Raw genomic sequence first — 13454 nt, 5'->3', positions numbered from 1 at the left:
CACCACCATCAAAAGATCAAAACTGATTATTTGGATTGATTTGATTGTTCCTCTAACCTTTGTGGAAAGGTTGTTAATATTTGGTATTTTTAAATAGTAACTTTAGCCTAATTTTGATAGTATTTCAATGAATTCTTATGGTTTCACAGCCAGCCAGATGTTTAGATTGGATTTGCATTTTTATCCACCTATCCAGTTCTTTCCAAGAACCTGGGAGAGGCAAATGTTGTTTTGATACTGTTAAAGGTATCATCTCAAGATGTAAGCTGTTCCAAGTAAAGTTGCCTTTTGCAATTGACTGTGAGTGATTTTGTCAATGTTGATAGTGTTCAAGTGGTGCTTTAGTTGTTTTGGGATTACATTTTTCTTTACTCTGTATTAATTGTGGTTACTTTTTATACTCTTTTAAAAACTTTTAATAAATTTTAATATATAAAGAATTTAAGTCTGTTTTCATGTCATATATGTATAAAAAGCCAAATGAACTAAACCTCCCACTAGTTACCATCACTTTTATAATTTAAGATTGATGTAGAATCACTTTCCCTTCCATCAAGGAGGAGAGTTGTATTAGGCAATGGGGGGGGGGGGAATCAAGAGTCTGGAGGCCCCTTTTCCAAACAACAGAGGGCACTGAAATTATGGAACAAAATTTATTTTCAAAAAAATCTCAAAAGTGAACATTTGTCAGTAAAACAAAGGAATAAAATAAAACAAAGTGGTAAAATGAATATTGATTACAAAACCATACAAGCTGTAATTCTGAAATTGCCAGAAAAACCATACTGAAAAAAACAATACTGAATTCATAGCAACAGCACCATTGGAAATACTACATGAAGCCTGTCCAAACCAAGTTTGAATATGTAAACATATCAATAATGTGATGCTCAATTTATGAAGTGAGTGTAGCACCTTATCATAATATCATTGAAAAAACTAAGATCCTCTGACTACAAGAGTTCTGCATCCAGACAATTTCATTTAAAAACAATTTAGATAATGCCAAACAATTTTCGTTGGATTAAAAAACTTCATTAATGGAGAGTTTAAGAAGAGACTGGACAGCCATTTGTCTCAAGTAGTATCAGGTCACTTGCTTGAGCAGGGGTTGGACTAGAAGACTTCCAAGGTCCCTTCTGATTCTTGTTAATAACTCTTTCAATCACATTTTTGAGTTCATTGTATTTAAATAATACCATGGTTGATTAAATGGCTTGTACCTTCTTCTCCAGTTCTAGACTGGGATAGATATTGTAAGCTTATTATTGCCAAATCATCATCATCATCATCATCACCACCACCGTCACCATCACATTTTGAACCAGATTATTCACCCCATGTACCCTCCCTCAAGTGACAATGTAGGGCAATAAATATTCTTTGGAACTTCTCTTGTAACTAAGAGCAGAATAACTTTTCTGGAGCTGCCTAGCTCAGGAAATGCTTACTGTACTGTATTCTATCTTTTTAGTTACAAAATTTGAAAAAAGGCAATGAAGTCATGTGACATTTTATTCTGAAAATTAGATATTTATATTCATGTGAGGAGTACTAATAGAGATAAAGACAGTGCATTTACCATTCCCAGTTAGCCTGGTTTATCTCTTGTCAAATATGAAACAAAATTATTCTCTTGGTTACAGTTATGAACTAGAGACACGATAAATCAATTTGTATTTCTTCCTGTAGACTGGAGGAAATCATGGACAATAAAGAAAAAAGGAATGAACAGGGATAAACATCGCAAGCCTGAAAGCAAGGACAAAAGATTATGGCTCTGTATAAAAACATGGGTTCCATGGGAGGTTAACAATTTTTTCCTGAAATCATAGAATACGCACTAACTTGCTTCTCTAGGAATCACCTCCTCAGATTATAGCTAGTTTTCTGGAGACAGTTTGATAGAATACACCTTTCAGCAAAGATTGATAATCTGGTACTCTGAAAAGGTGGCGCGCTCTGTAGGCTACGACATCCTGAGCAGCTTTTTGAGAGACAAGCAAACGTAGGTTGGGCTCATTGACTTGTGTGCCAACAGCAAGTACATACATTTCAATGTCTGCCTGTTGAGCATTCTGGACTGCGCTCTCGATGGCATTTTCAGTGATGCCTTGAGAATTGCCATCTGAGAAGATCAGCACCCTCTTCTTAATAGCAGGACGAGAGGATCTCCGAAACAGGTTGGTGACAAAGTTCAAGGCTGCAACAACATCTGTGCCATCATTTATAAATTTCATTTTGTCAATTATATCAGCTATCACTGTGTAGTTCCGTTGAAAGTCCACCTCCAGTTTTTGCTGTGTGTTGCCACTGTACTGGACAACAGTAATGCGCACAGAAGCCCCTGGACTTTTACCAGCTGATATGAATCGTTCTGCAAGACGTTTCACAAACTTCTTGGTGATATTGAAGTTATGGGCCCCAACACTGGTAGAGCTATCCACGAGAAGTGTGATATCAGCTGAGTTAGCAAAAGTAACTAAAAAGAGAAAAGGTTATTTTGGGATATCCCTGCTACATATGTTTCAACAATTTGCTTTCAGTAGTTGCCTGAGTGTAAACCAGCTTCCATCCATACTTTCCCTCTTTGCATATCCCTGAAAAGTTTCTAAAGACAGCTTAGACTAGACTTCCTCAGCATAGAAGACTGAGTCATACTGGGCTGAACTGGGAAGAAGTTCTCTTCCAACACTGAGTGAAAACATGAAAACACCTTCGTACGTAAGCAGCGTTTCCATTGAAGCAAGACCGTTCTTGCTGATCTGGAGCAATTTTCCTTCCCCCGCAGCTCTCTGAGGCCCATACCCCAGAGATTGGGTAGGGTGGGGGGAATGCTGCCTTTCCCTGGGCACTCATTGTATAAAAAGAGAAGCAGAATAACATCAGGGATTAGGGACTTTTCTGTTGTTACACAATATAGAGGCACATTGACTCTATCTAATATTCTAAAATTCAATTTATTTGGAAATTAACTGATAGATGTTGCATATGGTTATTACCAACAAGAGACTTTTAGCATTTGATTCATATAGTTACAATTATGTTTCTTTACTAGCATTTTTACATTCTTATTAGGGAGGCTGAAGCAGCTGCAAATGAAGCAATTCCAAAGCATGTCTTGTGCTTTTGTGATTTTCTTCTCCATCATGTAAAGGAAGTGAAATTGGGACACTAAGAGCTTTCTCTTATCCTGTTCATAATGGTTTTGGGCAGAATTTTAACAGAAACCTTAAAAAAAGGCCAGGAAGTATTGACTGGGCAGAAATCACTCTGATGACAGGAATACTACCCAAAATAGCTGATAAAGAACAAATTGCAAATGACCACAATTTACAATATTGTATTGCTGCAGCTGGCTAAAATAACTTATCCATTTTGGCTGGACATGCACAGATAGAAACAATCCAGTCAGGCCCCATGAAGCAACCCAGCAAAACATTTTATTAAATAAGGCAATATTAAGTTTATGCATGGAGCAGAGAAATCAAAATAAGATACATACAACAGTATGGGATACTCACTAGGGCAGGTATAGTCAGGACATTGTTTTTCTATAAAACAAAACCAAACAAAAATTCTATTAAAGCACTCCTGAATACCGATGAAATAGGTGTTTTGTAATTCCTCACCAGTCTAAATTTCTTCATTGTAGTTAGAATTGTACAACTTAGACTGCCAAATGGCAACTAGCCTGGCTGTTTCTTTTTATTGATTATATACATGGCTTTTCCTGCAGAGAGGTGAATACAGCACATAGTTTCCCATGCTATCTTTGATTACAAATGCAAACACAATTAATGTTTGATAACTTCATTAAAAGTGTTTTGCACTTTTAGCACACAGTGAACTATTTAAGATGATGTTTCTTCTGCGTCAATATGAACTTACTTTAAAATAGTGCTAAGGTAACCACATGCATCCCATAATTGTCATCTCCTGATTTTAAAGTAGTCAGTGGTCCTTTAGCAAGAGTTGAAGGACCAAGAAAATAACAGGTTTGGGGCTACCACAGGTGGGCTTCAAAACTGCAGACAACCATTAGACGGCAGAAACAAAAACTCTTAACTTTTTGCATCCATCTATGCAGCACAGAGCAGTAAAGACCAAAGGCAGAAGTCTGGAAGAGGAGCATGGAGGGTTATAGAAAGCAATGAGAAGTGTGGGACAAACATAGAATGGTGGGGGGGGGGGGGAGAGAGAGGAAGGGATATTGCAGGCTTCATTGGACATGCTAGAAGGCTGTGCTGTTTCATTCCTTTTAGCTAAACCAAATTAGCAGCAAATCAATTTATTCACCCACCTCGACAAACATAAGAGGTAACATTCTGAATGAAGGTGTCATCCAGCAAGGCAATATACTCTGGTTGGGTAAATGTGAGGCCCCCACAGGATATTTCACTTAATTTTTCAGAATCTGGAGGATCCTGGAAAATATCACTAGAACCCACAGGGACAACCTAAAGAATAATAGATATTATAATGAAGGCAAATAATAACATATATTATCATGCTTACATTTAGATAAATGAGTGTTATAAAGGTTATCTGGTGCTCCCAAAATGTGAATTAAATTTACTCTTCACTTGAAAAGATTGAAAAGTGAAAAGATTGCAGCAATATTCCTAAAACAGTAATACTACAGTACAAATATTTGTAGATTTTAGATAAAAACAGACATGTGCCCTGTCTGTAAAGCCAAGAAAGCAGCCCCTTGTAGAGTCCAACATCAATCAAGTCTTATCAAAATTCCAGGGCACTAAGCATATACACAGATTCTTCAAAGAACATGAAAGGGACTTGACAGTTGACGTTACCTTCTCATCAATTCCCATCATATCTAGTGGTTTCTAGTAATTTACTTACATAAATGTTCTTATAGTCTATATTTGTTGTCCTTCTTACAAAGACATAACACTTAGATTTATACACCGCTTCATAGTGCTGTAAAAAGCCTTCTCTAAGCAGTTTACAGAGTCAGCATATCAGCAGAGTCAACCTTGAGCCGGTGAGATTTGAACTGCCAAACTGCAGCTAATAGTAAGCTGAAGTAGCCTGCAGTGCTGCACTCTAACAACTGTGCCACCTCGGCTCTCATATGGTCTCATGAGCTTTTGTTTTCTATCTATCTATCATCTTATCTATTTGTCTGTCTGTCTGTCTGTCTGTCTGTCTATCTATCTGTCTATCATCTATCTATCTATCTATCTATCTATCTATCTATCTATCATCTATCTATCTATCTATCATCTATCAATCTATCCATCCATCCATCCATCCATAGGTGGGTTTCAAATCCCAGCACTACCGGTTCACTTGTGCTTGTGCGCGACGCTACTGTCCATGCGCAGAAGCGTCCGGGCGGTGGGCAGAGCCTCCCGCCGCCACTACTGGTTTGGCTGATCCAGGCCGATCCGGGAGCTACTCACCTATCTAACTACCCACCTACCTACCTATCAATCATCTACCTACCTATCATCATTCATCCCACCTTTATTCCTTTTTTAAATAAATAACTTAAGTCAGCAAACATACAGTATATAACAGCGATGACGAACCTTTTTTGGCTCGCGTGCCACAAGTGGGGGGGAGCGCGGGGGGGTCGTGTGCAGACATGCCACACCCATAATGCAACGCGCGATCCCCCAGTGCGCATGCGCGCACAACAGGTGCCCCCCCATTTTTACATGCTTTTTTTGCCCTCCCCAGGCTCCAGAGGCTTTGTAAGAGCCTGGGGAGGGTGAAAAGAGCCTCCCCCGCCCCCCTGGAGGCTTCAGGGACCGTCCGGAGGCTTCCCTGAAGCCTTCGGAATGCTTAAAACCACCCTCCGAGCAAACCGGAAGTCACTTCTGGTTTGCTCGGAGCGTGTTTTTAAGCGCTCCGAAGGCATCAGGGAAGCCTCCGGATGGTCCCTGAAGCCTCCGGGGGGGGGGAGGCTCTTTTCACCCTCCCCAGGCTCCTATAAAGCCTCTGGAGCCTGGGGAAGGCGAAAAATAGCTTTAAAAAGGTGAACTCAGCTGGCCAGTGCGCACATGCACACTGGCCAGCTGACAGGGCAGCGCCTCGCGTGCCCTGACAAATGGCTCCGCGTGCCACTTGTGGCACGCGTGCCATAGGTTCGCCATCACTGGTATATAATATTCCTTTCTCCTCCCACATCAACCCTTGAGATGGTTTGTACTAAGAGAGAGCAACTGGCCCAAAATCACTCAGCCAGCTTTCATACATAAGGCAGGACTAGAACTTACAGTGTTCTGGTTTCTAAGTTACCACTCCCACCATGTCCCCAAACCTATACTGATTTCACCTTATTATTTCTTTCACAAAGTACACTGATTGGTGTTGGATCGTGTAATACGTCAGTCCGTCCATCGGTGATGACAATGACAACTCTTTTGTGAGTGAAAAACGGAGACAGACGTTTTTTGGTGTAGTCAAGAGCCTCTCCAGTAAAGGTGCCACCAGCAATCCAGTGAAGGTTCTTCACAGCCCTTGCAATAAAGCAGCAAAGGAATCAGCCTCAGCTTTATACTTTATAGGAAGATTTTTGCATTCTTTCTTTCAGAAAGTCTAGCTTTTGTTTTCATTCCAGAAATTTGAAACTAAATAATACAATAATAGCAATAAATTAGTCTAATCTATTGTATGAAGCTCAAAATCTTTATGATAGGTACCTCATCCATTAACAAAGTAATACTTCTAACTTGCCAAGACTCAACCACAAATAAAGTATTTCATTGGCTATTTCTTTTTAAATCAGAGAATATCTGAGCAGGATATTTTTCAGCTACAGATCAGTGGGTGGTAATGGTATGGAATTAGGCAAGGTTCTAGAATAAACTATCCAACAGAAAAGATTTTTTTTTTCTGGAATGAATGCAACAAACTGGAGGAAATCACAACTGTTTGTCCAGAGAACGAAAGTGGTGTCTTTCCAGAAAAAAAAAGTTGTTGTAAATATTTACATGAACACCAGATGCATATAATGAGAGAACCCAAAGGATGCATCTTTGTCTATGTGAGCCAAATAACATTAACCAGCTAGTTCTTATTATCATTTTGCGAATATATACTTAAATGTCAGATTTAACACTTATTTACATTAATCATCTTTTGAAGATGATATGTGAGTATTACTGGCACAAACATTACTCTATTCTCTCAATTATTTTGCATAAAATGAACTGGAGAAGCTATGTTTGTTAGTGCACACATTTTTTTTAAACTATGGATTTTGCAAACAACTTACCTGTACACAATACTCCTAACACTTATATTTTTAAAAACTGTCCATATTCTAATCTTCTTAAGAATGCAATTCTAGCATGCTGTGATATATGTATGCAAAGACATTCAACCTCCTCAGACCTTTGAACGGAGTTTTGGTGGAATCCATGCAGCACTGATTTTTTTATTTTATATTGGTTCAATCTTGTTGGCTGATGGCCTTTCAGACTCATAGAAATACATATAAACTTTCTTTTGCATCCCTATCAGTTTTTTACTGATGCAATCAATCTGTTGTGGCCCACTGACAATCAATTGTGACCCACTGTAGTAGCTGGATCTTTTCATAGCTTTAAGACATTGAAATGTTGTCTCCAATATACTGTATGCTTCCATCAAATCCAGTTCTTTTCCTTTCTTCCTACTAAAGAGCAAGACAAACTCACAAAGTGTCCAAGTGCAATTCAAAAACGCTTTTAGATTGGCTGCTAATCATGACATATAATTTAACAATCCCACCAAAAGGCTTTAATTGTGTCTCACCCACAGAAGCATATGATGGAATCCTAACAAACAGCTTTTTGCAAGTAGTGGCTATTAATATTTGAAAATATTTTTCAGAAAGTTAAATAAATACACCACAATACACCATGAAGAAGGCAAAAAACCCAAGAATTCTTTCATCTGTTATGAACTCACTCCTTGAAACCTTGAACGTCTCCATCTTTCATGAGCACCAATTCCTCAGTTCCACCATGACTATACTGCACAATAGCAAGATTAGAGTCTTCTCTGGAAAACTGTCAAAAAAAATATTATCCAAGGAAGAAGTTGTAACTAAAGCCAAAAATCAGAGATTACACTATCTGGACTATGGTAGCTCCAGAGAAACCTGTCTAAGAAGTTTCATGTATTACACTACAGTGCATTACTGCACGCTATTCAACAGTTGTTACTATTAGCCTTATTCATAGAGATTCTATTAGGGAAAAACTTGGGGATAGAAACCAGGGTACTGCTCAGCAGAATGGGCAGGAGAACCCAGCTGATAACACTGAGCCCAGAATTAGGATCATAGGTTGATGTAGTTGTAAGTCAAGGCATCACATGACTGAATTTGAAGTTGCAACCATATTTTAGGATAGTCATTAAGCACATGTTGGAAACTAGCAAAAATGGTCGTAAGTTATGGTCACATGCCCACGAGAGACTACAATCAACTATAAAAGGTGACCTAGTTACCAAGTACTCAAAATACAATCCTGTGTTCTTTTTAATTAACCTTTATATATAATCCAAAAGGATTTCTAATCTTCCTTTCATGGGTACCATTCAATATTCATATCCCATTATTACTTATCATAACACTACACATTGTATACATTATTATCATTATCAATTATTTATTTAACTATATTTATTGTCACTAAATTTCACTAACTTTAACTAGTTTTAAATTATACTCTTCCACCTATCAACCTGTATCTTTCCAGTAGCAAAACAGTCTCATATCTTCTGCTATTTGTGGTATCAGTCCTCTAATCATCTCCTTAATCAACTTTGTATGGACTCCTCTTAGCAACCCATTGCTTATAAAATCTCTCATGTAATTTCGATGCCCTTCTTCTGTTTCCTTAATCAGCTTATCTTTGATTGTCGGAAATGCTAATAAGATTTCTCTCTTTAAATCCATAAATTCTTTTGTTTTTTCTTCTGTATCTTGCCATCTGGGGTAAATTTGCCCTCCATTTAATTCCTCTTTCAGTATTCCACTCTTTCCATTTTCAGAGACAAACCAATCACCATAAATATCAGCAATTTTAATTTCTTTATATTCATTTTCCTCTTCGATTTTTAGGATTTTAACCACCACTTTTTCCATTTGATAAACATCTTCCACTTCTTCATCATATTTTGCTGTTAGTCGCACTAAGTCTTCCAACTTCTTCTCTATCATCTCACGTGTGTTTGATAATTTCTGTATTTCTGAAAATATATTTTGTAGGCTTAAAACTTCTTTCTGCTGTTGAAGTTGTGCCATTGTCTCCAGCTAACAAACACTGCTGCTCTAGCTTAGAAGGTTTTAACAAGATTAAACATAGATTCACAATAATGTTTTATTTTCACCTTTCTCTGGTTAAAGATATACTTCAAAGGGACATCTGTATGCTTTTCTTCTTATCACTCTCTATAAACAAACAGTGAGACTTTGAAGTGCCAAGCCAGAATAATCAGTGAGAAAAGTAAAAGTGTTTCATTTCCAATACACAAACCTCTAGCCTCTGAGTAGCAGTGTTATTGTTGCAATGTTGCAATCTTCTTTGTTTCTTTTTGTATCTTTTTTGTATTTCAAGTTAAAAAAAAAGTCCGATTCTTGAATGAGTTAGAAGAACACCCACAGTAATGAAAGAGGAGAATTTTAGTCCATAGGTTACAAAGAATAGTAAAAGAAAAAAAATAGAAGAAGAAAACTTAATCCATTCATTTTAAAAGGCTTGCATAAATTCCATCTGTGAAGATAGCATTTAAAAAGTAAGATAACCCACTGTCCAAAACCATTCCAAATTTAATTCCACCGCTTATTTCTTCTGCTCTCCAATTTAAATTAATTTTAAGTTTTTCATAGTCTCTTTTAAAACCATTAAATTCCTCACCAGCTGGAAACACTTTCTCTTTCCGTATCCTTCCATTTTGGAGCTACCCCGACTTCATCAGCCTTGGCTGGATTTTTTGTCGCCGGCTTGAAGAACTTCTCTTGGATCAATCAGGGACTTAAACGATGTCCCTGAGATCAGCAAGATGTATTCTTCCTGTTCACCGTCTCTGTGGGACGGTTTAGGTCCGATTGGACCACCCAGTGGCAAAAGTATCGACTGCGCTCTCAGAGCATTGAGATTGCACGTCGTCTCGTCGCGACATTCTCTCCTCCTCTAAGAACTAAGTTAGATACAGTTAAGTCTTGATTATTAGGGGGAAAATGTTAAGATAGGATATAGTTAAATAAAGGAGGGATAATGATAACAACATATATACAGGTCTGGGTACAACATAAGGAAATTGGATGTAAATCGTAAACAGTGATTTGGAAAGAAGGATTAGAAAACTTTGTTATTAAATATTATGGATGTTTAGCTAGAATAGGTCATAAGGATTCAGTGTTATTGGAGGATTTTAGAAATAGTAAATGAAATGCCAGTATGTGGTTATGTATTAAATTTTGGTATATTTATGATGAAGGGCATTTAAACAATTATAGTCAAATGAAAATGGAGATATGATGATGGTAACATGTATAAATATCTGAGTTGAAATGAATTATGTTTGTTGACTGTGGAAGAGATGCATGAAAGCCTTTTTGTAACCAACTGATACACTTTCTACTGTATGTAAAGAAGGATGTGTTGTGTTTGTTTTGAAAAAAAATATATAATCCTGTGACTGCAGGGCCACATGTAGCCATCGTAACTCTAAAAGCAGGTTGTACGTAGTTCTGGGGAGATCTGTTGTAACTTTGACCAGCTGTTAAACAACTGGTTGTAAATCAAGGAATAATTGTACTTACTGTTACATGTTCTTCTGTGCGCAGCCTGTCAATAACTTTAATTATAAAATCCTTTGCAATACCAAAATTCATTTCTCCAATGCTCTCAGAACTGTCTAGTACGAATATAATATCAATGGGACCACACTTACATTCTGTAACAAAACACAGGATACTGTAGAAACATACACAGAAGTTTGAAAACCAATAGTATTATTCAACCAATAGCATTTATAGTATCAAGAAATGATAAAAGGTCTCCTTATGATTTAAGGCTAAATTCAGGTACGTCAAACAGCTTCCAGAAGGAAATGGCAGCCTGATAATGTCCAAAGCTCTCCAAAGTGAGAAGAGCCACTGCAGCTTTGAAGCTGCCAAAGAGGGGATCTCTGGCCAGTGTTTATTTCCCTAGGTAAAGGGAGATCTAGAAATTAACTACATCAGATTTGAACATCAGACATTAACCTGCAGAAAAGTTGTTGTTGCCGCCAGACAGTGACGTGCGGTGAGGTTTATGATTAGTGAGGCACTGACACAGTGCTGGGTTTCAAATATTTTTAGACTTGTGGACTTCAACTCCCAGAATTCCACAGCCAGGCATGCTCAGTTCCAATTTAAAGCAACAGCATTTGTTTTTCTCCTTTGCTCCTTCTTTCTTTTTCTTTTTCGTCTCCTTCCCCTCCTTCCTCCCTCTCTCCCTTCCTCCCCCTCTCTCAAACACACACACACACACACACACACACACACACAGAGAGAGAGAGAGAGAGAGAGAGAGAGAGAGAGAAGTTGGATTGGACTATCTCTCCTACCCCTTCCCTCTCTCACTCACTCTCAAACAAACCCCCCCACACACAAAAGTTGGATTGGATATCTTTTCCAGTGGCTTGAAAGCAGCTCCTCTGCCATCCCCCCCATTCCCCTGCTGCCTTTCCCAAATACCTCCACCATTGCAAATGCAGCCTGCTGTCTGGGTGGGAAATGCCTGGAACACAATAAAGCCCACCCACCACCTCCTGCTGGCAGGCTGGGGTGAGAGGAGAGGCAGAGAAGCCGGAGGGGAGCCGATCTGAGCCTTCCAAAAGAAAGAGGCTGGGGGGAAGTGTGTGTACTACAGCATGGCTCTTTGCCTGGCTTCCTGCCTCCTCCTGTGGTCTCCTCAGTGCTCGCTTGTGCTCTCCCTCCCCAAGTGTAGTTTGATTGCAGGCGGAGCCACATTGCCTTTTCAAACTTGTAATCAGTGAAGCTGGGCTAGATTTTTATATAGTTTTATCCAGCTGTGTGTGTGTGTGTGAGAAATGAATGGGGGCCTGGGGAGGAAGTCACTACACTTGGGGAGGGAGAGCACCAGTGAGGAGACCACGGGAGGAGGCAGGAAGCCAGGCAAAGAGCCATGCTGTAGCACACACACTGGCCCCACAACGTGGCTCTGCCTGCAATCAAACTATTCTTGGGGAGGGAGAGCACAAGCGAGCCAGGGTCCTTCCCTCCAGCCTTTGCCCAAAGCCCTGCACAGCACCAGGAGGATGAAGTTTGAATTCCTCCCCCTCCCTCCAACCCACAGTACCTTTTCCAGCTTTTTTTAACAGTTAAGCAGAGTCATCCACGGTGAGGCAGTAACTAGCTCAGCTTTTTCCTTTTACTTTTTTTTTCATGATGAGAGTGGTGAGGCTGTGCCTCACTTGCCTCACCTGACTGCACGTCACTGCCACCAGATCAGGAATTTTGTTCCTGGGACCCTGGATTTATGCTCCAACTGCAGTAGAGTCCTTATGAGGTTTACAGATTTGTTTTCCCCATCCCTTAATCAATTTAAGAAGTAATCAATTACAACTGCAGATTTCTTTTGCAGCAAAGAAAAGACTCCTTACTGTGAATTAAACTTTCTTTTGAGACTACAGAAATACAAGAGAAACTTTGGTTTAAAAATTTAAAATGTATTGGCAAGTAACTCAATTAAGAGAGGACCTCTGAAAGGGTTCAGTAACTAAGGGTGTTTATGTTTTAATCTGCTATTTTTAAATTTTACAGGTAGTCCTCAACTTGCTACCACAATTGAGCCCAAAGTTTCTGTTGTTAAGTGAGACATTTGTTAACTTAATTTTGCCCCATTTTATGACCTTTCTTGCCACAGTTGTTAAGTGGATCATTACAGTTGATAAGTTAATAACCTGGTTGTTAAGTGTATCTGGCTTCCCCATTGATTTTGCTTGTCGGAAAGTCGCAAAAGTTTATAACATGACCTTGGGACACAGCAACAGTCATAAATATGAACCAGTTGCCAAACATCTGAATTTTGCTCACATGATCATTGGAATGCTGCAAACGTTGTGAAAAATGGTGTTAAGTCATATTTTTCAGTGCTGTCATAATTTTGAATGGTCACTAAATGAACTGTAGTAAGTGGAGGACTATCTGTACTATTTTTTACTTTTCACGAAAGTGCTTTGATACAAATGATTACTAAGTTAGTGAAAGAGAATAGTTTAGCATGGGAATGTCTGTCAATTATCTCTAATTTCTCCACAACAAAAGATAAGGCACCACTCTCAGCTTTTGACTAGAGACCTGATGTCTCGACCTAATGGACAATCCAGTTTGATTTTTATGCTTTTTAGGATGAGGTATTTACAAAAATAAATGTATATGTTCGTATGTGCATGTTTGTGTGCATGGTTGTATGTACATA

At 38.7% G+C, this 13454-nt stretch overlaps 1 protein-coding gene across 1 annotated transcript in view; it reads right to left on the bottom strand.

Moving 5' to 3' along the window:
- Positions 1 to 639: 639 nt before the first annotated feature.
- Positions 640 to 13454, bottom strand: part of COL6A1 (collagen type VI alpha 1 chain) — a 58342-nt gene continuing 45527 nt past the window's right edge. The window contains exons 30-35 of the mRNA XM_081940231.1: positions 10790 to 10923; positions 7927 to 8027; positions 6308 to 6491; positions 4304 to 4460; positions 3525 to 3554; positions 640 to 2482 (exon numbers count right to left, since the gene is read on the bottom strand). Of these exons, the coding sequence (XP_081796357.1) occupies positions 1872 to 2482; positions 3525 to 3554; positions 4304 to 4460; positions 6308 to 6491; positions 7927 to 8027; positions 10790 to 10923 (1217 nt within the window). The 3' untranslated portion in view covers positions 640 to 1871. The remainder of the gene's footprint in view (positions 2483 to 3524; positions 3555 to 4303; positions 4461 to 6307; positions 6492 to 7926; positions 8028 to 10789; positions 10924 to 13454) is intronic.

This window comes from Natrix helvetica (genome assembly GCF_964273705.1).
Source record: "Natrix helvetica genome assembly, chromosome: 2".
Classification (NCBI taxonomy): domain Eukaryota; kingdom Metazoa; phylum Chordata; class Lepidosauria; order Squamata; family Natricidae; genus Natrix; species Natrix helvetica.
This window is presented reverse-complemented; position numbering and strand designations above follow the sequence as displayed.